Genomic DNA, 26,277 nt, shown 5'->3' with positions numbered 1-26,277 from the left:
GTTGGTGTGTAGTGGTTAGCTTGTATACCATCGGCCGATTGAGATTAGCATGATGGCAGGATCATTGCAGGTTTTCTTGTAAACCCAGATGAGAATTCTAAAGGTGCAAAATTGTCGGAAAATGAGTAGAACTAGGCCTAGACAAATGTAAAGAGGAAAGTTGGAAGTACTGTCTGTCATTGGGGTCATCATCGGAGCTCCCATCTGTCCAAGAGAAATACCCTCATTTTTATATAGACCTAAGAAGAATGTGATTGCACTTTGCAGCTCAAATCATGCCAACCCGCAGTCCCATGATTGATTGGATTATTCACCTGCTAAAGAAAATCTTATGAGGGGCTTATTCGAGAGGGACGTTAAACGGGGCGCTTATTCACGCGAGTACGGTATGTTCAAAGACGCTTTACATAAGGATACAAAAATACAATACAAAAATAAAAATTTAGAAAAATACTGGTATTACATTAATTACTGTATACATAAATAATTAGATTTTATTGATTAAATAAAAGCACAAATAATAATAAAAAATGTTATAAAACCTTAAACTTATCAAAATATTAACAATCAAAAACATCTCAAATTCATGGATTGATTACAATAATAGTTTATGAAATAATACAGTAAAAAAATAATTTAGTAAAATATATGGCTCCTCTATAGAATACTATATACAAATTGACAATTGCAAAATTCATAATTAATATGAGACAAAATTATAAAAATAAGTTATAAAACCTACATTAATATACAAAAAAAATTACCAATCAAAATATAAAAAATTCAAGTGACTACAAAACAAGGGGATATTACAAAAATGTCATTCGTGTGTAAAGTAAAGTGTTGGTCCACAATTTTGATTCCTGCATGAAATTAACATAAAACTACTGACATGCATTTTTTTTTTAATATAAGGAATTCCATTTATTGAATTCTGCTATATATTGCAGACACTTCCAATATAGCAATGATATAATTCTTTGAATTGTATTTCTACAATGGAAGTCTATGAAATAATGAACCAGTTTATTTTGTTTCATTAAACGAAAAAAGCCTCTAACTCATGATAGAGGGCGCCTATTCGGCTTTTTGCGGGAAATTACAAAAATATAAATAACAAAATATAAGTCTGTCATTGATGTCGGGAATCTTCGTTCGTTCATCAATAATTTACCTATTTTTAAATATCTTCTTAACATATAAATATTTAAACATTGAAACGAAATTGATTAGTGCTGAGCAGGTGAGAAATACATTCTTAACTCCTTACTCTAGCTGGGGCTTAGGCTAGGCCTACACCACTCACTGTCGCTGTCAGTTACGACGGGTAGGCCTATAGCCTGGTCTGTAGGTGTAGGCAGGGAGTTGTTATAGTGGTGTAGGCAAGCCTAGATCCTGCGGTCTTGTCACATTTTGCTAGCATAAGCCTGACATGTGTACTGCAGCGTCAAAAAGGCGGTTTTAATAATGGATAGTTTTATTATGTTTTCTTCTGGAATTTTTTGGTATCTTTTTGGATGTTAGGCCTATGTGTTTAGCTGGATTTTTCAAACTATTGTTTAAACAAATCAGATAACAATATTTGACTTTCAACTAGTAAAATTTGTATATAAGGTCCCATAAAAAAATTTATTAGTTTATCACCCACTCCCTCATCACTTTTGGGAAAAATCAGATTTTTTTTTTTTTTTTCTTTCAATCAACATATATTTTTATTTCAAATGGTCCTTTTTCCATCTTTTTTCACTTGAAAAGCTCAGAGTTTCTTGCAAATATGCTTACTGGTACAACAAAAACATATTTTTTTAAATATAAATTTGATTCCATTCTTATGACTTTTTATATATGTGTCCCTAACCATTGATTTACTTGTGATCATCGGTAAAATTGGGGCGGGATTAGCAAAAAAAACCTCCCTCCCTCATCAGTTTTTATTCTTTGATAGGGTGATAAACTAATTATTTTTTTTATGGGGCCTAAAGAATATTTTTACTGATGTTGAATGAATTTTTGATATTTATAAATTAAATTTATTATTTCAGGATGAGGAGGTCAGGAGCTCCATCACGTCTTGGAGTGAAGCGCCCTCGCTTTACTCCACCCTTTGCTAATCGTGAGGCTGTATCAGTACACTCGCCTGCTGCAGACATGCCGATGACACCAGCTAATAATAATATGCAAGGACAATTTTCCAGGAAGTTCGCTCCTCCATCTTGTAACAAAGTTGCCATGATTGTGCATGACGAACGTAATAGGATCGAACCTAACCTACTACTTTCTGAACACACTGTTACCAGTTGTTTCTCACCCAATGATAGAGTAGAAGACAGTGAACTAAAAAGTTGCCTGAAAAGTATTGAAAATCAGTTGGGTGCCGATTCTCAAGCCAAAACTGCTAGTCTCATCCGTGACGCAGAAAAGAAAGTTGAAAACATTGCATGCATCAGCCCACATGTAGATAAACATGTTGAATCTGTCAGAACTGAAAGGAATGTGCCATTATTGAATGAAATGAAAGTAACCACTGCCAACAAAAATCCTGGTGCTAACCTTGCAGAAAATATAGTTTGTGAACAATTTAAAGATGATAATACCGACAATAAACGACTTGAAAAACATACAGAAATGAAAGTGAAGTTTGTACCACCAACGAATCAACAGAAGACATTACAGCAGACAAATACCGAGGAAGATGAACCAGGGAGCAATTACTATTCTGTACTTTGGTTAGTTGTCAGCAATCCATTGACAGTGGCGAAACGATTAGTGACAGGGTCCGGGTTGAGAAAGTGCTGGGGGCCCCATGAATTTTAGTAATCGATATATGATGAGAAGATAGTATAAATCATACTCCAAGTATCGAAATGCACACCATCTTGTCAGGATTCAATATTTCGATATTAATTTTGTCGTATTAATTATTTGAAATTTCCTTAACATGATTTTCTTAAGATTAGTAGATATCAATTTCTTATTGTAAACCCTATCAAGAATTACAGTATATTAATTACCTTTTTAAGGGTAACAATGGCTTGCATTTTGATACTTGGAGTCTGTATACTATCTTATCTGAGATATGATGAGTGTCACAAAATTGGTAGCAATACTAACTGCAGCCTGTAATATTGTTATTACATGTACTATAATTGGATTTGAATTCTCTATTAAAAGCCCCTTTAATTTTGGGTCGGGAATTGATTTAGGCCTATAAAAGAAGTGTTGTCATGGGAGTCACATCAACATACATTATGAAATTTAAACCAGGAGTTGCCTTGCTTTCATTTGCTAGTTTTTGGTGTCTTCTACTGGATTGTAATGTAGAATGGACCCCAACAGGGCCACTTTGTACTGGGGGGGCCCAGGGATTTGTCCACGAGACCCCATAGGCGTTGCGTCACTGATCACTGATCCATTAATTTGAAATTGGTTCATTGTAAATGTTCGATTATGATTTCATTTTTTTTTTATTCATTCTCACTCTGTATTTAACCATCAAGCTACAAATCCAAGCAATATCATTGAATAAATTATTTTATACATTTTTGTATAGGTGTAAAATGTCAAAGAAAAAACACAAGAAATGGGAAGGTGATGGTAAGTGTTTTTTATGCATTTCTAATTAATTAATCTGTTATCGATTTATTATTAGTTAATTTTTAAAATTTATATCTTTATACTTTTTGTTTTGTTTTATTGAGAAATAACAATCTTGAGATTGTGTAGTAATTTATCGGTATTCAGCATGTTTTTATTATGCATTTATAGCTGTGTTAGTGGCCCGAGGGAAGTCTGTAAGGCTAATTGATCTTGACGGCAAAGAGTAAGTTTAAATTTTACTTATCTTTAATTACATTATTCTATTTTTGATATTATTTACATTTTTTAATTACGCTCTCATCTTATTTTATTTATGAAAAGTTGGTACAGTATACAATAGGCTGTCTGTAGAGGCCAGGTAGCCACATAGCCTTCATGACCCTTAACTAAACCTAATAGCAAAAAAAAAAGTAAAATGCATAAAAGATGGTAAAGAGTTTAATTTTTTAAAGTATTCAATTAACGTTTTGTTTAAAGGTTAATATAGTTTTAAAATCTACCACTGATTGTGGTAGTCTCTTCCAGAATAAAATAACACAAGGGATAAAATGATGATTTATGATATGATTCCTATGATATTTTCCTGATGCAAACACACATCAAAATATTTACGCATGCCTACTGTTTTTATTTTGTTTTTGCTCTGATTTATTTTTTGTTGCTTGTTGATTTATTTTGGCAATTTTACTGTTTAAATTTTCCCAGAATTGGCAAGAGCAGTGGGTACAAGACTAATGAACTGAGCACAATGGAAGAAGGTCATTCACTTTTCATTGGTGGTAAAGAAATCGAGGTACATACAGTACTGACACCTAATACAATATTATACAAATACAAAGTTTGAACCTTTTCGCTAAGCCCCGCCCTTGGATGTGTTGCTAGGGCTCTACAAACATACGTCAAAATGTGCGTTTGTGGGACAAATCGTTGCAGGATTTTCTCCCTCAACCAAAAACAACAATTACTCCCTAAACCTCGTATTAAGATTTAGTTTCAAGTACTGTATAAAGCATCGTGTGTATATTTATCTTGTGAAAGATATTGTAACCTACAAGTAGGACAGTGATATATTCACTGTTGACAATCCTTTCTGCATGTGTTTTGTGCCCAAATAAATAAATATTAAATGTATGGTAAAAACAGTAATGTTACTGAATTTGTTTATTCAAGGTGATGAATAGATTGAGCAAGGAGGACTGGACATCTGGAAGGTGTTTTAACACAGCAGCTGCATCTGCTCCTATTGTGGATGTCCAAGTTAAGCCTAGAATTCCTGCCCTAACTAAAGGCTTTACCAAACCTACCATTGGAAACTCATCTGTCGTAAAGGTAAAAATAAACAAAGCCTTAACATTAGTTCTCTTGTCCATGTCCTATACTATAGTAATATGTATTGCACAGAATCACTATCAAACCCCTATTAGAGTGCTACATCATCAACTTGTAAAACAATTTTTTTTCAAGTGCTCATATATAATAATTATATAATGATTGTCTTATTTATTATTATTATAATTATTAAAATATTTCTTGAAGGTTTGCATGGCGAGTATTAATAAACATATAACAAATTTCCGGTACACCATGTGTAAATATAATAATATGGTTAATAGACAACCAACCAGTGGTTTTTGCCTTAATAAAAACCATATTATTTATTTACACATGGTGTACCGGAAATTTGTTATATGTTTATTTTAATTATTGTCATTACCGTAGAGTAATAACAATATTATTACAGTACTAACATCATGACATGAAATTTGGCCCCAATTAAATGAAATGCATTACAAGCCCTTGGTCAGACTGTTATGTCGAGATAGTCAAGCATCTTGGCCAACTGTCTAGGAAGAAAACGGACACCAATATTGTATTTCAGTATTTGTCATTCCTTTGTTCAATCTACCACTTATAGGCTTCCCAAACAGCACCGCTGAAACCTTTGTTTGACCCGTCTAAGCCAGACGCACTTGTCCTTCCACATCCAACCCCCACCCAACAATGGAATAGCCCAATAGGCTCCAGAGGCACGGTGGATGTTGTTGTTGATCCGCATCTTAGCAAGAAGCTGCGACCACATCAGAGACAAGGAGTTGTGTTCTTATATGAATGTGTTATGGGAATCAGGAACGGGCAGGGATGCGGAGCTATCCTAGCGTTAGTATTTCTTTGTTGAACTTTATACATAATTTTAAAAAACACAGTACACGCTTCAGAAAAAAGTAAGGGATTGTCTCCCGGCGTACTGTCCAATTCACCACCAGAAGGACCCCACTGGAAATAAGTCTTACTTAGTACTTTTGAGTGTTTTCCTTTGTGTGTCACACCAAAGGAATCCAATCCTATCCAAGGTAATATTTATTATGGAGAAATTTTTCCTGATTAATTTCTTGTCATTGTATAATACTTGTCAACTATCTGTGGAAATCAATTAATTTAAATGCTGTTTTTTTTTCAGGGATGATATGGGCTTAGGTAAAACATTACAATGCATTACATTAATATGGTAAGATCCCCTTTACATTGTCATCTTTTTTCTTAGCAAGTAGCAAGCTCATTGTACTGTATTGTCACTGACTATTTCTATTAAAAATATTAAATTTTTGCATAGTATACAGGTATTTCATTTGAATTATTTTCTGTTAAGTGTTATAAAACAATTTTTTTTTACACCTTAGTGATTGTTTCATTTAGTTTCTTTGTTTTTGTTTTCAAGGACTTTATTAAAACAGAACCCATTTGGTGTTAATCCAGTAGTGCGCAGGGTTTTAATAATAACACCAGGAAGTCTTGTGAAGGTAGGCTTTAATTATCTTATAAGGCCAACTCATACAGCCTAGTACAGCGCAGCTCGACGCCATTTGTCCCAAGTTTGTCTTTAGGCCGTAGCGAGAATATTAAACATATATTATTCAGTGTTCTACAACACAACTGTCCCTGATGCAGATCTATCGCATCTGCGCTTAACCCACACAGACCTGAGGCTACAGCAAAACATGTTAGGCTGTGTCGTAAATGCTGTCTGAGGTCACCATGAGTTGACCCTTACTTGTCCTTTAAATTGGACTAGTAATTGTAATTATTTTTAACTCCTGCTATTATTTTTATTCTTTTTTTTTTATTAGAATTATATTCACCTTTATTGAGTGTAGCTTTAATAACATTTCTGTTTTAGAAGGCAGTTCATTATTTTGGAATTTTTTTGTATTTTCTAGAATTGGTGTCGTGAATTCAGAAAATGGCTAGGGGTTGAACGAATTAAAGTGTTTGGAGTTACAGGCGAGTCAAAAGTTGAGGTAAAATGTTTTGCAAATGCTAAGTCTTCAATAATGTTGAAGATAATGTAACAATGATGATAATTATTGGTGATGATGGTATTTAAAGTAATGTTTTTTATGGTGATTCTAACTGTGTTGATGGTAGTTACGATCATGCTCATGGGATGATATCTATGACAAGCAATGATGATGACTATGACAATATAAACGTGATGTTGATAAAGTTGGTGATAGTTATGATGGCAGGGTTGATGATGCCACTAATAATGACGAAAAAACGATATAAATACTGACAATATTTATTCCATCAGGAATTTCTCCATTCCCCCATCTACCCAGTCATGGTGATCAGCTATGAGATGTTTGTGCGCTCAATCAACGATGTTCGCCGCTGCAAGTTTGATATTCTAATCTGTGATGAAGGTCACAGACTCAAAAACACAGGCATCAAGACAACTTCGGTAAGCCACACTACCATTGTTACATCAGCTGACATCGATCAATGACATTAAATCCAGGAGGAATGTAAAAAGCAAGAATTCACATAGAGAGAAGGACGTTCATGGAAGTACCATATTAATTTACTCAAATAAACTCCCTGGGGCAATAACTGTTGAGAAGAGTTTTTGAGGGGTGTTTATTCGAGGGAGGCGTTTATTTTTTTGGTAAAAATGGATACGTATACTTGTATAAATGCCCCTTAGTTACAACACATAATTACTGTTAAAATATGTTATTGTGTGATCATAAAGACTCCGGTTAAAAAATCATAATCCGGTTAGAAAATTTGTAATTCAACTTGAGTAGAACATTACAATGTGTTGAGAATGATGTTGCTTCCATTAGATTTGTTTACAGTAATTTAGGGGGTGTTCATTCAAGGCTGGTGATTATTCCAATTGAAGCTCTAGAAGGGGAGTTTATTCAAAGCCGGGCATTGATTGAAATAAATATGGTATGTCAGGATTAGATTTCTGTCTGTTAAACTAACCATTAAACCCTTAGTCCAGTCACAATTTTAAGTGAGTAATTTTTTTTTGGCATTTTTCTAGTTGCTTTCAAGTTTGCCAGTGAAGAGAAGAATCTTATTAACGGGGACTCCAGTCCAGGTGCAAATTTATTTTCTACTACAAAATGTATTCGCAATAAAATGTCTAAATTATATGTTTGGCATTTTAGAATACATAATGCAGGTCTCCCTCCAATTAGAGACTACATTTGGGACCAGGGTTACCATGTTCTTTAGCAGCTTTGGTCATTACAGTAATACAGGTAAAAGGCATTTGTTAATTTGGGACCACAGAAAAGTGGTTTTTAATTGGAGGTGGTCTCTAATTGGTTTAAACTTTAAAACATATAAAATAATGAGGATAAAATGTTAACAGCCAGACTCGAACACAGACCTAAAGATAGGAACCTGAACTAGCATTGTGCAAACTTCTCTAACTGTACTATTTTTAATAATGAATTTATTATTTATTTTCAATAAAGTATTTTTTGCAAGATTGTGCTTTAATAATTTTTCATATTTTTTAATATTTCAGAATGATTTACAGGAATTCTACTCACTTTTAGAATTCTGTAACCCAGGGGTTTTAGGTATGTAAATTAATAATAATAATAATAATAATAATAATAATATTAATATTATGTTTCTGTACCTGTGCTATACCATTATCACCATGGTAAATTTCCTGGAAAATAAGTAATTTGCATTATTTTTTTCAATTCACTCTCTAAGTTTGTACTTTGTTACATAAAGTTTAAAATTTACAGAGAGTGTAAGTGTTGTTTTGTTATATTATTTGTTTCAGTCCTAAGTATCCTGTGTTTAAATCTTGCAACTGAGTCCAATTAAATCCTAGTCAAATAAATAATATAATGTTCTCAGCTGTAGATCATCACTTTTTCAATCACATGACCCACAAAACTCTCTTTTGTGAACTCTTGTATATTTCTTAGGCTCAAGCTCCTCTTTCCATCATGTCTATGAAGCACCAATTGTGAGGTCACGGCAGCCTGATGCAACATCAGAAGAGAAGCAGCTAGGTCTAACAAGAGGGGTCGAGGTAAAATGGAATTGTATATAATCATTGTATTATCATTATCAGTTTGTAAATAATTATTGTGTATCTAAGACAATGTGTACCAAAGCACAGAAACAACAGCAAAAATAGGAAAAACTAAGACTATTTAACAATATTATTTTAAAGTTAATATATTGTTGTTTTATTTATTATTATTATGATTACCACTGTTTTTATCATTTCCATTATCATTATTCTCATCATCATCATTATTATTATACTTCATCTTTTAATTTTTTTGTTAAAAGCTCTTACACCCTATCCTAGGTACCATCTGCATACTTTCTATTACACATACTATACTGTTATCATAGGTGAATTCAAGTGGGGAGGGGGAATCCCCCATAAATTTGTCCAAATTAAAAAAAAATGAGATACAAAGAAAATTATATTTAATTTTAAGTCTAAGAGAGTGTCATTTCCGGCCATTTAGAGGTGTCATAATCATTAACTTTTCTTTCTTCAGCCTCAAATACGATGGAGCTGAGGTAGTATAGGCCCCCATTTGTAAAAGTCATCCCCTGTGCCCCCTACCTCCAATTCCTGGACCTGCCACTGATACTATCTATTACATACACATGCTGTTTTGTCAGTCCAGCATTTTTTCACTTCTGCTTTGTATTTGATATTATGTATTACAATCTTAATTTGAGGAATTTCTAAAAGCATTTGTTAAGGATGAGATAGTATGATAATGTAGAATATATGTATAGTATTATAGCATTGATTGATAGACTGATTGATTGATTGATTGACAGCTCTCAAGAATAACCAAACAATTTGTGTTGAGAAGGACTCAGGACATTAATAACAAATATCTACCCCCAAAAGGTAATTCTACAAATTGTTTTACATTTGACTCTACCTGGGTTCATTACTTCTAACTTTTTAGTCAGTCTGCAAAATTTGTTTCATTGTAAGACAGTTTGAAAGCTTAATGTTTTCTTTAAGAAGTAGTATATAATATTCTGGAGTTGAATGGCTTGGTGGTTAAGATGCTTGCCTTCCAATACCAGTGTCCTGGGTTCAATTCCTGTTAGTGTTGCAGAATTTGGTCTCACAACTAATACAACTCCACTCCCTAAACCTTATAATGAGATACAGTTTGTGTAAAGCATCATGTGTGTATGTGTTATATGCCTAAATAAATAAATATATATTATTAACAATAATTGAAAAAGGGGATAATATATAAATATAAACATAATGTATTTTCATCATATCTTTATTTTTTTTTAGTTGAGAATGTTGTGTTTTGTCGTCCATCAACTCTTCAACTCCAGTTGTATCAAGCATTACTCAAATCCCGAGTGCTTAAGGAATGCCTAGTGACAGGGTCCAGTGGCACTCTACACTTGATGTGCATTGCAGCCATAAAGAAGCTATGCAGCGGGCCTAGCTTGATATTGCCTGCCTGCCTAGAGGTTGAAATTTCTAACAACCAGGAGACAAATTCGGTAATAAAAAATAATAACAATCTTATTATAGAAAATTTATGCCAGTTAAATTTTCCATTTAGGAGCCAACGCTTATGGCACCCCTTCAGAAGAAAGAAAAAAAAAATAATGAAAATTAACTAAATCAGATACACTTTAAGAACCAGAAACACAGTGATATTACATGAGTCGGACTTTGGTGAGTGGCACTCTCTATGTGGCCGTGTATACAGAGATACTCCTTATATGGTGGTATGCTTGGCTTCAGTAGTTTTCATCTAATACTGTAATAGTACAAATGTATGAGCCAATATCGTTTTGCAGAAAATAATGGCACATACCAAAGGTATTTATTAGTGTTGAACTTCAAATATATATTAAAGTGCATTGTACCAAGCAAAACTAGAAACAAGTTATCATGAAATAAATCCTACCTACCATAAACTTGGAAAATATATATTTGTTTATATTCAGTGTTGAATATAGTGGAAAATAAGTATATAAGCATCATGTGTTTATAAAATCTAAAACTAAATTGATGCTATAGTGAGATCTACCAAGTTCCATTTGAAATTGATTATATGTGGTTCTTTTATTTTAGTCAGTGCTGTACCAAGGCCTTCATAATCTCTATCCAGACCACTTCACAAGTGACTACTTCAGTGTTGAATACAGTGGAAAGTTGAAAGTGCTCTCAGAACTGCTGCATTCAGTCCATCAAGAAGAGCCAGCATCAAAAGTTGTTGTTGTGTCTGCATATACCCAGGTCAGTGTTTAGGCATCACCATAGTTCACCATAAACAGTTTTCTACATTTTGCGTAAGATTGAATCCTCAACATCATTCGACTTTGGGACTGCAGTAAAAATGCTCTTCTTCTAAATCTGCATTCAAATCCAGTCCGATCCTAAATTCGTAGAATTTTTCGATGCGCGTCCAGTACGTGCCTTTATTTTCTTTTTTCGTTTTGTTAGCCATTCGGTACAAATCCACCATAATCCACTAGATGTATTACCTTTGTCAATCATAATGTTAACATTTTTTTAAATTTTTTTTGTGCTATCCATACAGACATTGGATCTTCTGCAGCGTCTTTGTGACTCTGCTGATTACAGCTTCTGTCGTCTAGATGGCAGCACACCAACAGCAAAACGACAACAAATCGTTGAAAGTTTCAACTCCAAGTATTCAACAGATTGTAAGTTGTGAGATTTTAGAGACTTATGTTGTCACCTGAAGAAACCATGTTAGTTAGATTATAAAACAATCAATGAAAACTGCTTTTTATACTTGTTTGTTTTTTTAGTTTAATTCCGATAAATAATAGAATTTCCTAATTAACAGCTTTTTAATTAATTTTTCAGTTGTATTTCTGTTGAGTTCCAAAGCTGGCGGTGTTGGCTTGAACCTGATTGGTGCATCTCGTCTGGTTCTGTATGATGTCGACTGGAACCCAGCCAATGATCTTCAGGTAATATCTGGTTCATTGAAGTTTTAATTCTGCCTCACAATTGCATATTGTTCTTAATAATATTTGAATAATTGTTAACAAAAATTTGAATATTTATTGTATAATTTGCATTTTAATTTTCTGTTTTTTAAAGGCTATGGCTAGAGTATGGCGAGATGGACAAACAAAGGATGTACATATCTACAGGCTTTTAACAACAGTAAGGTTTTCTATGATTTGTTATTTTATACAGTAAAAATACAATTAAAGACTCATACATTTATCTAAAAATTTGAGCCTACCAAAAATATGATCGCAGCTATGATACATCTTTTAACATTCCTTACTGTACAATTTTTTAAAATTTAATTTTACACATCACTTGTTGTTTTTCTGTATTTGAAAGTTGTAAATAACAGTCAAATGTGCACAGAATCTGTAGGTAATATTTTTATTCATTCACAGGGCACAATAGAAGAAAAGATTTACCAGCGTCAGATAAGCAAGCAGGGCCTTAGTGGAGCTGTTGTAGATGCTAATATTGACACTAAGTCTGCGTTCTCAACAGAAGAACTTAAGGTCAATTTGCTGAAATTGTTTATTACTTTCATTATACTAAATTTTATACTTCATCTTTATTGTCAGTTCACTGTTAAGATTTTAAGTCATTTTAATTTAATGATTGAATAGTTTTATCTTGTTTTGTAACTGTATAATCCATTTATTTTTAAACAATTATTATTTATTTTTTTATTTTTAAATATTGGTTTACTTGTTTAAAAATAATTGGATTATACATTTTAATTAGTTATGGTTGTAATAAGTGGAGCTTAAATTACAATAAAATATAAATTTGTTTCTACTGTATTTCGTCTCTTCATTTTTAGGATTTGTTCACGCTACATGATGATTCTCCTTGTGTGACCCATGACCTCTTGAACTGTGACTGTGCCTTGAAATCAAATGCACATAGTTTACATAAGCAGACGCAGACTGTATCCAAGTCAAAAGTGAGACAGTGTCAGCTTGGTCGTGTATCCAAAAGTTTGAATCAGCGAAGCGTATCGATGGACGAACTGCTTAAGTGGCAGCATATACCTGGACCCAACAGCCAAACAAATCAAGTAAGTAGGATACATGTTTATTTTTTTCGAATTTGTGATTACTTACTTGGATAAATATGTGATAATATGCAAATTTAACATCCCTGAAAAACAATAGAACTGTCCATCTGCTCATTGGTATTCTCTTTTAACCAACATACTGTGCTATAATTCACCAATCCCTCATTTGTTTTTTGTCATCTTTATCACCCTTCATTGCGGCTGGTTTTTGAAAACAGTTTAACAAATGATTGAGTCGAGTGGCCGAGCGGTAAGGGGTGCCATGAACTACAGCCTTAACATCGGCACTGGTGCAAGCATTACTCCTCTTCTCAGATAATGACTTAAAATGGAGGTCCACTGTACACATCTGGCTTGTGTGGGCTTTAAAGAACTCATTGCATCTATCGGAAGAGTAGGGGGTTACCCTGATGCCAGGGCTGGAAAAAGTACACGACCGGCGGTCGGAGGCATTGACCATTACCCCGGAGAAATTTTAGGTTACACGTCACAATTTAATGCATACCGGTAATTAAATTTGGTATTTATGCTTGCTCCAAACCACTAAATATACTACTGTTTAGCTATAATAGTGTAAAGATAACATTTTGTGCTGGAGGCAATTGATCGAGTAATTTTCATGGTCGGAGGCACAAAAATATTTTTTTCCAGGCCTGCCCGATGCTATGCTTCATTTCAGCCCGTCATTGTGGAATGATGTGTGCATGAATCTACTATAAACGTTCCTTTACGTCGAGCTAGGTAGTCACATTCCAGTACGCAATTCAGCACAATGACACTGCAAGTTATGGGTTGTTCCCCTACCTAGTTTTTACTGTTATTTTGTTCACAATTTTCACAAAGGAGCTTTCTGGAGTGTCAGTCAAACTTAACAGCTGAGCAATCAGCTGTTTAAGTTTGACTGACATTCCAGACTTAACAGCTGAGCAATCAGAACTGTACATACTTGTCCCACAAACACATGTGTGTAGGTTTGTTTACACTGTTGTTTTGTAGGACCTTAGCAACAATATCCAAGGTGTGTGGCTTTAGTGAATAGGTACGTTGTTTCAAGCTCATTTAGATTTTAATGTAAACATTTTTTTATTTTGTTTATTTCTAGGACCCGCATCTTCAGAGTGAAACCATCACCTTTATATTCCGCAATGAAGTCAACCAACCCAGTGCCTCCAACACATAATAGAAAGGTTGCCAGGTCTTGCAACATTTTTTGCCAAAATGTAGATTCATGTTAAACTTTAGTTGAACCAACAAATTCCACTAAATTGATACTAACAAACATAGAGCATAAGCAGTAGTTATAGTTGAATTCAAATAAATGATTTATTTATATAAACATAGAGCATAAATATCTACATTTTTGTATTCATCCATAAAACAATATAATCTACAATGATTTTCTTATGTGATTCTATGGACGGATTCATTCAGTACATGAATAATGGAAGAAATGCTATACTGCATTATTTGGTACAGTACAAGTACTCACTTTGTATTAGCTTACAAACAATTGTATGTTACAGATGTCACAGACATAACTACAAAACATATTCATTATTCTTTCTCAAATTTAGTGTACAATGCATGACCATCTTCAAACCAATAAATCTCTTAGGTGTGGTAAAATTAAACTTAGGCACCATATTCTTATGGAAGATACAATCCTTCTGGTAAATCTGAAGTATTTAAATTGTATGTTACTGTATCAAACAATTTTACAATTCATGTAATAAATTATTAAAAGCACTTTAAATGTGGAAAATTGTGTGTCATTTTCATTGAAGTGGAAGTATTGTCATTGGTTGGTGGAAGGTGGTGGAAGTAACATATTATTAATCATTCTTTTTAAATAGATATCATTAGCCTCTATCCATACTATCAAATTTACGTGACAAGTTTGTGTGATGTGCCCATATATGGGCATAATGATGTCATATTACACCCAAAAAAGGGCATATCACATTTATTTGTCAAATAAAATTTGATAGTGTATAGAGTCTTAATCCCCATCCAGTCTATCAAATTTTATTTGAGAAAAACATGTGACATGCCTAAATATGGTCATGATGACATCACAACATGACTAAATATGGGCATTACAACAGTTTTGAGGTCCAAGAAAATTTGATAGTGTGCACAGAGCTTTAGTCATAAAGTCTGGATAAACCTTTAAAAATCCAATTAAAACATTGAGAGCACTACAAAAATCCTTGAATGGATTATCAACAAAAGTACAGTAAACGTAAAGCTACAGTAAGCTGTTGTTGCCCTTGCAACTTAACTCAGCTGACCTCAACTAGTCGCACTCATGTAAAACCTCTCTCGCAACTACAAGAAACTACAGTAGGTGGAACTAGTTGCCCAAACCGCTTATGTAACTTCCGACTATAGAAATTGTCTACAACCAGTTGCCATGCAATTTGTTAAAAAGTTTTTTCGCATGGCACATGCACAGTATATAATAAGCTGACCGGCTAACTGTCACATGGCCATTGAAACAGCGAAAATAGGACATGGGCAACTGAGAGAAACTGGCGACAGAAGCGCTCATGTCAGCTGAGTTTAGCTTGAATAGGGGGCTTTCGATTTGCGCTACTACGCAACGCTAGAATGGATTCACTAATGTGTGACCGTGCTACATATTATATACACAACATTGATTTTGCGAAACTGCGTCATAGAATCCACACAAGGGGAACTTTACATTCTCGCATCCGCGATGACCTTTTAGTGATGTTGCATATTTATATTATTACAATACCAAGAGGATCTCTTCTACCAGATTCAATAGACGCCCCCCCCCCACAAACCCAAAATGCAATATGCACATTAAATGCACTATTGATTTTTTCATTTTACAGTACCTCTCCCATTAACATGATAAAATAATGCCTAAAATTAATGAAGGCATGCAGTATTTTAAACTTATACGAAATACACACTTTATTTTATTTCTATAATTGTCACAATTCACATTATTTAATTTCTATTGCCTCTTAGTTGACTTTAACAAGAGCTTGTTTCTTGTCCACTTTGCGGTTGACCTTTTGCCCTTTTAATTTCTCGTTCCTGATAACGTTGTGCTGGATCCTCAGTGGAGGTTGAATGTTTTCCAATTTTGGAGACTTGGAGAACTTCAACATGTTACCGACTTTATCCATAACCAATCTATTAATAAAGAGAAATATAGAAACAACAATTGAAAAAAACTACATCAATATAGTGAATATACAAAAAAACACAACCTGACCAACAGGTTTGCTGAATTACAGCATTAATTTTCCTCGGAAAACCCTCCAGAATTTGGTGACGAACACAACAAATTACTTTAACTTAAAATCTATATATAGCTATAGAGTACATTATAAAAATATATGAACAAAAGTTAACATCTCACATAAAATGATTTCCAGAGGTATAAATATCTAGAGAAAGTTCCTTGGATTCATATAATCAAAGTATATATAACATGTAATACAATTTATGTTTCAATGCCCACCATCTACTTACCGAACATAAGTTCTGACTTCTGAAATGTACAGGGCGTCCTCATCAACATCCTTCATGGGAATATTTTCAGGTGCAATTAGCTGTAAAAGTTCAGAACATTTTACTCATTATACTGTCCTACCTTCAGCTTAACTCCTACATTAAACCGCACACTGCGTTTATCACAGCTAAACAACAGCACAATCTGGTCCTGAGCTAGGCATCTTAGGCTCACATATTTAGAGATAGCAAAGCAAATGGGTTGGAATGGTGGGGCGTGTACGTGAGTTGTTTGGTCCTTCCATGACCATCGCTTCTTCCTAGCACCTTGGCTATCAAGGAACGTTCCACCAAACTGATTCATATTCAACCTAAAAAAAAATAAATCAGTAGGGAAATAATATTAATCATCAAATTTTATATTTATGATAATGAATGAAGAATAATGTCAACTGAGTTTTAACTACCAAGGTATGACGGTGCTCATACAAAATATTGACTCCTAGTCACTAAGAAAAACTAATAAAAAGAAAAATACTAATTCAGCACTATATACAAAAAACTCAATTTTGTCAGACTGTAGGATTTGGCCAGAGCCAGTCACATTATTTTTCACATCAAGCCAGCACCCTGTATGTATCCCTCCTCGCATTTAGAAATGTCTATTATTTTGACATGTACTAAAAAATAATTTGTAATTATCATTTTTTATTTTTCATTAACATGGCCTTACTTGACATTGCCATTGGGATGGTAGCATGTTCCATGACCTGTTGGTTCAAACACAGCCAAGATGGCCTGATTTATGGGACGGTCCTCCTGAATGATGTATGTAAACTGTCCTTCCTCAGTTGAGGTTATAAGAATAGCAGGGTTGCCAGACGGATAGCTAAGGGTTTAAAAGTTAAGGTTAAAAATTTCCAATAAAATCAGAGTTGTAGGTTATATGCACCATCAGACACAATACTCATCATTATTGTTATTATCACGTGTCTCTCATCATCATCCTCACTTCCTCATTTCAAAATCAACATCATTATGAGAATCATCTTCAACAGCTGTCATTACCAACATAACAATCACCATCCTCCTTATATCCAGCCTCATCACCACCATCATCCTCACTAGTAACTTCAACATCATTACAATTTATTTATTAACACATCATCTTCCTAACCATTCAACATCAACATCTTAAAAAGCATCACCGTCATCCTCAATCTTGCCATCATTTTAAATATCATTGACACTATCCAGATATTAATTATTCGAAGGATACAAAACAGTGCCAGTTCCATCTGGGAACATGATAAGGAACGCATTTCCATCTTCATAAGTCTTCTCAATCAAGGTCACCTTCCGTTGGCTTTCTTTCTGTAATCGACAAAAAAAAATTGTATAAGGTAATCAGATAACTTTATTATTCCACTAAGGGAAACTCATTGCTCGCCATCACTTAATACAAAGGTTAAAAGTTATTCATTTATATTGCGCAAAATACAAGTCTCTATGCGCATAACAAGTGAAAAGATGTAACTGGAAAATGAAAAAAAGAAAATCCAAGCCAGCACCCAAACCGCAGTATGGGGAGACGCCCTCGTCGCTGAGTAGGGATCTATCAAAATGTACCCTGTCCAGCACCAGTTGAGTCCCGGCCATCCAACAATATATAAAATATATATTAATATATACATAAATACAGTCATCACAAATATTTCTTTTTTTAAATTTTGGAATCATATTTTAATGATCAATGCAAGTCAGAAGCTGATCAATAGGGACCCTAGATAAACAAGAAAATACTAAGTAATTAAATATAAATAATAATATAGAGATTTATACCAGCCTTTTGCCAAGGATTACAAGGCGCTGGCGATATTGTTATAAGGGAGCTTTCGAATGCACGACGACGGTAGGACGTAGAACGTAATGACGTCACTAAAAGTCATCTGCACATGCGAAACCGTTAAGGTCACCTCGTCGAGCAGATTCTGGAATGCAATTTGGCCAAATGTACATATGCAGAGAATGTAGGATGCCAGGTAGGACGGTCACGCATGAGTGATTCCGGTCACGCATCGTGTCATCGCACAAATCGAAAGCTCCGTATTATTACTCCTGCCATCAGATCCATAATCAAACCAGCACAAAGTGCAACCTCCTCCACTCCCTGGGGAGTATTCCTAGTTGTGCAAGCAATTTAATGCCGATGCAGACTAATAATACTTGCAATGTCACATCATCCTACCAGGTACCCAACCTGGGTGGAGAGAGGCAAACGTAAGTCCTTGCCCAAGGACACAAGCATTGCGCCGAGCATCGGTCTCGACCTCCCTGTTGAGAGAGGCAAACGTAAGTCCTTGCCCAAGGACACAAGCATTGCGCCCAGCATCGGTCTCGACCTCCCTGTTGAGAGAGGCAAACGTAAGTCCTTGACCAAGGACACAAGCATTGCGCCGAGCATCGGTCTCGACCTCCCGATCACAAGCCTAACACCTTACATGCTTACATATATGTCAATTTCAAATTTGATTAATATATTTAAAGAGACAATAGACAATTAAAATTCCTTCATGACTTAGCAATAATATCTAAGGGGTGGGACTTAGAAGAAAGGTCCATTGTCATTTGTGACATGTTAATGCATCATTTATTTCATTTCAGTCCTAAAGGTTATTTTTTGCAATTCAGGTAATGAGCCTACCATATTCCTAAAGGCTGAGGGTATAACTGGCTCCGGTTCATATACATCTGGCGTCTTGAGTTCATCATCGCTTGGGGTCGAAGGTCTCAGTGTCCAGCCATCATCAATGTATTTTTGTGATGACAAAGAGTAGTTGATAGTTTTCATTTGTCTAGCAACTAAAATGAAAAATTTGAAAAAAAATATATAATAGTATTATTTACATTAATATTCTCCTGAAGAATAATCAACCCTGAGTATAGCACTGTGTTTGTTTTTATTATTTATTGATACAAATAAAATACATGCTAATTCATTTCCTTTGTTTGAAAATATTAATCAAGTTCATTAATAATATAATGCTAAACTAAAGCAGGGCACATGCTGCATTTTAAGACCATTGGCCATCTTGCTCTTTGTTAGTGATTGACAAAGAGATGCCATCTATTGATTGTCAATGGAAGATGCTGTAGCGGATCCAGAAATGCGAAATTGAGGAGGCCCAGAGAAGAACCTTCACAGATGGACGGTCTATTAGAAAATTTATGATTATGGCACCTCTAGATGGCTTGAAATGGCACTCTCAGACTTAAATTTGAATTTAATTTCTATTTTTTTTTAAATAATTTTGAAAAATTTGTGGGGGGGGGGGGGTTGCTGGCTTGGGCCAGATGAGCCCCCCACCCCTTCAATCCGCCACGGAAAAGGAGCCAATTATAAACGATCCATTGAATGCATTTTGTCACGTTGCATTCACCACGGAATCACTTTGACCAATGACCGCCTACACAGAGTGTGCCCGGCTTTAGCTGACTGGAATGAAACCTTACCTTGTACTAAATGATGAATGATTCAATGGATGGGTGTGCACATGATGGCAACATGCAGTTAATGACCAATAAGCAAGCAGGCACAGATGATGTAATAAAGGCAGGATTGGGAGGAGGTGGGGTAAAAACATGCAAACAATTAATATTTATAATCATAGATGCCATGATGATTGAATACAAAAACTGAAACAAAAATGCATACTTTCTACAAACATGTTATATAAACTGTTTGAATAATGTTAAAATTGATAAAACATTAATAATACAAGGGAATGATGCACAATTACAGTTATATTATTAATTTTTGCTTTCGAGTCCATGGGACTGACTTTAAAATATGAAGTAATCTAATTTTGAATGTTTTTAAATTTTCATTAAATTTTCAAAACATTTGCAATATTTAATAGCCATCAATAAATCACAAGATCTTGCAGGGAAACAGTAGGATTTTTAGTCGCTTCTTGAAAATCATAACACTCTTCGACGTCTTAATATCAGAGGAAGAGAGTTCCATAGATATTTGTGGCAAAAACAAGTCAAAGCAGTCACTGGCCGCAAAAATTGATTTTTAGTTATTTATGCAGGGTTACACAGTAGAATGAGAGCTATGAAATGGTCATTTAAATCCGACATTTCCTTTTGAAGTTACAAGTGTTTAAACATACAGGTGTTTAAAGACCAATATTTGAGAAATCAGCCTTCAAAATTTACGATTTCAGGCATTTCTCAGGCAGAAACCATCACCAAATCAATTAAAATTGATATTTTAACATTGAAAAAAAGGAAAATAACAGCATAGGCTGATGTATAGATAAATAAAGGTTAGTTTAGTGCAATAAAATAGATTTCAAAAATTTTGAAATTTTAGCATGTTTTGGTCATTTTCTCTGAAATACCATTTGCAACAAGTGACTGGTTTGGCTTGTCTTTGCCAAATTTTATGATGATAATAATAATGATACTAGCACGAAAATTATTGTAACGCATGCCTTGTGAATAATTAATAATTACAATTCATAAAAGATATCTTACAAAATAATTCAAATTACTTACATGCATAGAAATTGGCTTGATTTGCTCCAGCTGCTTTCTGTCTGGCCATCTCCCGTTCCCGCATCCTTTGAGCAGCCCGTTCCTTAGCAGCTCGACGAGCTTGTTTGCTACCGAACGGAGCATGAGGGGATATGTCTATAAGCTCCTCCACTGGGAATTGAGCATCGGGACTGTGCGTCATTGTAAACTCAACAAACTTGTGGTAGTCATTACAGCAGTAAAGCTGAAGAAGATATGAACAGATTAAAATTATCAAATAATTAAAAACTAAATAAACATCAGCTACATGTTTTTGGGTTCGTTTCCAACCCAAATCACTTGTGAGATATTCTTTTTAACAAGTATTTTGGAACATACTGAGCATTCAGTACAATAACACGTCAGGTAGGGAATAAACATCATTCATCATTCAAACATATTTCTCATGATGTAAACGCTATAGGAACAGCACTGCAGACTTAACTGCTGCTACTTGGGGATCAGATACATAGCCACTAAGTGCAATTTAAGTGGTCTTGTGGTAAAGACACCAGGCTAGTCATCTGGAGGTCGTGGGTTCGATTCCGACCCAAATCAATTATGAGATTTTTTTGCAAGTATTAAGGAAATGTACTGAACATTCAATAAGATCAGGTAGGGTAAAAACATCATTCGTAAAGATTTAAAAAAAAAATATAATTAAACTTTTGTTTCAGGAAATCCAAGGGTCCAACCCAGAGTGATAATTCAAACACAGGAGGGAAAGCCACCTCCGGGTGTCCAACCGAGACCTTGGGAGTCTGACCCAGAACAACTGGTACAACCAGGGGTACTGTACTGTACATTCAAAGGGGGGGAAAGTCGAATATCCAGGGGTCTGATCTAGTTGGAAAAGCCCAACTCTGGGCATTTAACAACATCAAGTTTTGTGCTACAGGGTAATTACTAGTAATAATATAATTCAGAATGAATACTATAAATTAAAGAAAAAAAATCTGAAATCTAATAAAACTTGAACGTACATCCTTTTCCGGAAATGCATCCAGCATTTCTGGAGTTGGGAAGGGCTGTATGTCTTTGGTACAGAACTCGCACTGTCCACTAAACATGCCGTCTATTTCCTCACTTAGGGCCAACGAATCTGGTGATAACATTCGCTCCTCGTAGATCACCGGATGCTTCATTTTAATGAGGTTCTTCTCAGATTCTCTTTGGTACTTTAGAATTACTGGTGGACCAATTTTAGGTACAAGTTCGGAGAGGTCATCCACACCACCAAATAGGTTGTCATCATCAGAATCCTGAAACGAAACGGAAAACAATTTTAAACTGATTTCAAACAGACCATTTAGGCAAGGATTAACTGTTTTATTAAAAAACATGACGCAAACATGTTTCTGCAGTACCACAGCCATCTTCAGTGTAACATGCTTACAAGCAAATTCTATTATTTATAGGAGCGATGAATGCGATAAAATATCATGATACATAAGTGAACTGAAGCATATGAAAGAAAGGCATGAATAAAGATGAAGAAATACATGAGAACAAATGGGTTTCTAAATAACATATTCTGATTGGTCAGTTGTAAGTTTGATTGACACTGCGGAAAGGTCCATTTTGAAAACAGGTGTTCTTACAACCCAAAAAAGTAAAGTACCTCAGATTCAGAGTCAAGTTCTAGTAGTGGAAGACCTTTCTCATCATATCCATCTTTTGTTGTCTTGAGTTTAGCATTATGTTGGACAACTAAGGCAGTTTCTAAATCAGTTGTATCAGACACACTTGAAACTACTGACGATTTATGACTTCTGGGCTTCTGGACTACACCACTTGGAGATTGGATATTACATTTATCATCATTAAATTGATCTAGGTTTAGACAAATGAAAATAAATCTAATTGATAATAAGTTTGGCATAGTAAAAATATTTTTTTATTTTATAAAGATATGAATAATAACATCGTAGTTGCAAAACAGCCTCCATCCATTTATTAATATTTATAACATTCAGATATTAACTAATTTTTTTCCTCTAATTTTAGAAAAAAGGCTTACCTCCACCGTCATTTTTGTGTAGATCATCTTTACCAGCAAGTTTCATACTCTCAAACCAGCTCCACTCTGTTTCTGTGGCAACAGACACAAGGACATGTTCCTTGCCTTGGTCATCTTTTGTACACGTTACCTCCCGCACTGCTGGGGATTTTAATTTTTCTCTCTGTCTCTGTGAGTCCTTACTATTTGGCCTCCTGCAGTATAAAAATAATTCAATAAAGCTTTGTCCACACTGTCAAATTTTAAGGAATAAATAAAGGTCTGTCCACACTATCAAATTTTCTTTGACAGAAACTGTTGTATGCCCATATATAGTCATGATGTGCCTATATATGGTCATGATGTGATGTCATCATGTCCATATTTAGGCACGTCACATGTTTTTGTCCAATAAAATGTGATAGTCTAGACAGGACTTAAGGCAACTATCAAAGAATAGAGTAGAGTATAGCATTTTTAAAGTGTTCCATTGAGGAAATATAAATTTAACTGCCTGCTCCAGTAGGTCAACCTTTTTTTTTTCAAAAGACAAAATATTGACCTAATGATTAATTCTACGGGCTAATCAAAGCATGTCAGGTAGAAAAAGTTGTTGTATGTACTTTAAGCTGATAATATGACTGGTGAAGTTTTTTTTTACTAGATTTGTTTTATTAAATATTATTTTTATACTTAAACAAAATTAAAATAACACCACATTTAATATCTATACTGCAATAATGATGTAAATATTTAGAATTTTAAAAATCTATGTTTTGATGCTGTTTGCATTTGTTTTAAATGTTTGCATACGGTAGATTTAAATGTTTTTGATAAAAAAACATCGTCTTCATTATCATTTATATTTTTATTATAATTTATTTTTTAATTGCAGCAATTTCGGAATTCTCTGCCATTTGTATTATCTTCATAGCACTGTATACTCACATTTCATGATCGTCTTTGAAAGATACGGACCTCTCTGTTCTTTTTGAAACAACACTGTCCGGAGTCTTGTCAGAGCGGTTGGACAGAGCAGAATCATCACACATTTCAATTGGAAGCTCTCTTCTAAAACTTAGGATTCTTGGTTGACCTGTAAGAAAAGAAAATAAATAATGACAATGTACTGTACAAGTACATGTCGGGTTTGGATTATCTTCAAGTAGGGATTTAAAGAGAATTTTCTTACTTTGTCTTCGGTTTATATTACTGTCATTTGTCTTTTCACTGACAGAATTATCATTTCCAGCTTCATCATCATTTCTTCTGATTGGTGGTAGAGGCTTGGGACTACCCGTCCTCATCTCTCCACCTGATACCAAGTCTGGTAGACTTGCCTGCCTGGCACCACTGAGGATACCATTTTGCTTACTGTCCTCAACATCTCCTGCAACCCTGGAAGAACTTCTGAGAGGTGCAAGAGGACTGGAATTCCTCAAGTTCACATTATCTAGGAATGATTTTGTAGGGCTTGCAGATCTTTGCTCCGATTCCCGCTTGTCCTCACGGATCGTAGCTTCTTCAAGTTTTTTGACATTTTCAACAGTAAGACTGGATGTTCGACGGACAAATTCCTGCTGATTGGGTGGTGGTATTTCTCCAATTGTTCTGTCAGTTGATGTGGAGAATACAGCATCATCTTCAATTACTTCTGTCTGTGGTACATCAGGTACATTCCTACCATCATCTGCCATCTACGAAAACAACAGATTGTTTAATAGTACTTGACTTCGGTATAATAACTTCTTGATCTCCTGTCATAAAGCATCGGCTCAACGGAAGACAGATTATTTATTGAAAGACACTAATTCTACATCTGTAAGGCCCACAATATATTGGATAACCTGGCTTCCTGATCTACCTACTCCAGGCCTATTATTATTATTATTATATTATTATTATTATATTGACTTTATTCAGGAATCAATTCTGCAATGAGCTAGGAGCGTGTGGTATTTTTAGGTGGGCCATAGGCCTAGGTAGGTAGGCCTATGTAATTTAATTAGTTATATAATTATATATTAATTATTATCCATTTATTTATTTATAATTTATAAAAATGGGCTAGCCTAGGCCTAGAGTTTTAAAAAACAACCTTCTCTAACAAATTTAAGGCAATAAAGTTAAAAAAACACCAAACAACCATCCATCATATGAATGAGGAAAATTATTTTTGAGGTCCTAAAATAATAACAGGGCCATCAAGAGGGGAAACTGTAATGGGGCAAAGGTTGATTTGGTCCCCCAGTAACTGTCGCGAAAGATTGCGCCAAACGCGCAAACATTCTTTTTTGAGAGGGCCCTGTCAATCTGGAGGGGCCCATGGGACCCATGTCATTTTTGAGGGCCCATGATAGTAGGCCAAGGGCCTAGGTTAGGCCTAAGGCCTCTAGCCTAGTAATTATTATTAGTATAGTTAATTATTATTTTTGAAAGAAATATTTTTAAAAAAATCCTACCTTCATTGCTTCAATTCAATTTCTCCATGATGGGCCCCCTGGTAAGCTTGGGGATCTTGCCACCTGGCCCTCTTGCCTGGGTATAAGCTCTAGACCTCAACTAGGCCTAGGCCACCTACTACCAGTCCTAGCCTAGAGGATTACCTGCTTACTCTTCCTAGCTATGTCTAAAGTAACCTAGGCCTAGGCATGGCAGCAGCAGCCTAAAAAACTAAGAAGATAAGAAGAGAGGCCTATAGCCTAGCCCTAGTCTACATGTGCTGTATTTTATTCTAATAATAATGGCATAATGGCATTAAAATCTTAACGAATGGTAGGCCTAAACACTAACCACTTAGTCCGTCCACTTAAAATGTTGTCCCCTATTCCAAAATTATCATTATTTCCTTGATTTTCGTTAATCATTCATAAAATTTGTTTTGGTACTGTCGAAACATGGCGAACTAGCAAAAGATTTACAAAGATGATTACTTTTGCTGCTAGGTAACCTAATCACGTGCACAAAACAATGCCCGTTGATTAGTTCAGCGACGGTGGGTCAGTTCATTAATATAAAAGGTGTGTTTATTTTATATTATTTGTACAGCTAGCGCACGACACGCCTCAACATTTTATTTTATTTTTAAGTTACTCATTATTTGAAAACGATATCTGGCCATCTCACAGGCGAAATATCTATTTGATGACATGTTATTGTCTAATACTTTTCTTTCTATCCTCTTCCTTCTTTATTTTTCTTCTCCTTTCGATTCCATTCTTCTGTTCCATTCTG

The 26,277-nt window shown here is 34.7% G+C and overlaps 2 protein-coding genes across 4 annotated transcripts; one reads left to right on the top strand and one right to left on the bottom strand.

Moving 5' to 3' along the window:
• Positions 1-1,098: 1,098 nt before the first annotated feature.
• LOC117122988 (DNA repair and recombination protein RAD54B-like) lies at positions 1,099-14,733 on the top strand. The gene is made up of 23 exons (XM_033268776.1): positions 1,099-1,243; positions 2,043-2,726; positions 3,551-3,594; positions 3,766-3,820; positions 4,303-4,390; positions 4,768-4,926; positions 5,513-5,754; positions 6,056-6,103; positions 6,314-6,395; positions 6,813-6,893; positions 7,187-7,336; positions 7,928-7,984; positions 8,420-8,474; positions 8,838-8,944; positions 9,721-9,793; positions 10,202-10,419; positions 11,000-11,164; positions 11,469-11,595; positions 11,762-11,868; positions 12,002-12,067; positions 12,313-12,426; positions 12,735-12,971; positions 14,074-14,733. Exons 2-23 carry the CDS (start codon positions 2,044-2,046, stop codon positions 14,149-14,151), a joined length of 3,036 nt encoding a protein of 1,011 aa, XP_033124667.1. The 5' UTR covers positions 1,099-1,243; position 2,043; the 3' UTR covers positions 14,152-14,733.
• A 1,155-nt stretch (positions 14,734-15,888) lies between these two features.
• Positions 15,889-26,036, bottom strand: LOC117122969 (glutamate-rich protein 6-like). Of its 3 annotated transcripts, none has more exons than XM_033268760.1 (14): positions 25,837-26,035; positions 24,236-24,740; positions 23,992-24,139; positions 23,065-23,255; positions 22,666-22,877; positions 22,028-22,306; positions 21,027-21,249; positions 19,974-19,979; positions 19,165-19,322; positions 17,740-17,834; positions 17,194-17,349; positions 16,603-16,831; positions 16,482-16,561; positions 15,889-16,139 (listed from the first exon to the last, which is right to left on the bottom strand). In XM_033268760.1, exons 2-14 carry the CDS (start codon positions 24,738-24,740, stop codon positions 15,968-15,970), a joined length of 2,454 nt encoding a protein of 817 aa, XP_033124651.1. In that variant the 5' UTR covers positions 25,837-26,035; the 3' UTR covers positions 15,889-15,967. The 3 variants fall into 3 exon arrangements, with proteins under 3 accessions (XP_033124651.1, XP_033124647.1, XP_033124656.1); XM_033268756.1 differs by having other exon boundaries at positions 23,065-23,258; positions 25,837-26,032; XM_033268765.1 differs by lacking the exon at positions 19,974-19,979 and having other exon boundaries at positions 23,065-23,258; positions 25,837-26,036.
• Positions 26,037-26,277: the final 241 nt, after the last annotated feature.

The sequence above is a fragment of the Anneissia japonica genome, unplaced genomic scaffold (genome assembly GCF_011630105.1).
Source record: "Anneissia japonica isolate Jap-2015-1 unplaced genomic scaffold, ASM1163010v1 scaffold288292_len1863012_cov191, whole genome shotgun sequence".
NCBI classification, from domain to species: Eukaryota; Metazoa; Echinodermata; class Crinoidea; order Comatulida; family Comatulidae; genus Anneissia; species Anneissia japonica.
This window is presented reverse-complemented; position numbering and strand designations above follow the sequence as displayed.

Coding starts and splice junctions, on each gene's coding strand:
- LOC117122988 (XM_033268776.1), top strand. CDS start 2,044: ATGAGGAGGTCAGGAGCTCCATCACGTCTTGGAGTGAAGCGCCCTCGC. Junction 8,475..8,837: donor CTGTAACCCAGGGGTTTTAG/GTATGTAAATTA, acceptor TATATTTCTTAG/GCTCAAGCTCCTCTTTCCAT. Junction 8,945..9,720: donor GTCTAACAAGAGGGGTCGAG/GTAAAATGGAAT, acceptor ATTGATTGACAG/CTCTCAAGAATAACCAAACA.
- LOC117122969 (XM_033268756.1), bottom strand. CDS start 24,740: ATGGCAGATGATGGTAGGAATGTACCTGATGTACCACAGACAGAAGTA. Junction 16,832..17,193: donor CATCCCAATGGCAATGTCAA/GTAAGGCCATGT, acceptor ATTTTTTTTTAG/GTTGAATATGAATCAGTTTG. Junction 16,562..16,602: donor ATGTAGGAGTTAAGCTGAAG/GTAGGACAGTAT, acceptor GAACTTTTACAG/CTAATTGCACCTGAAAATAT.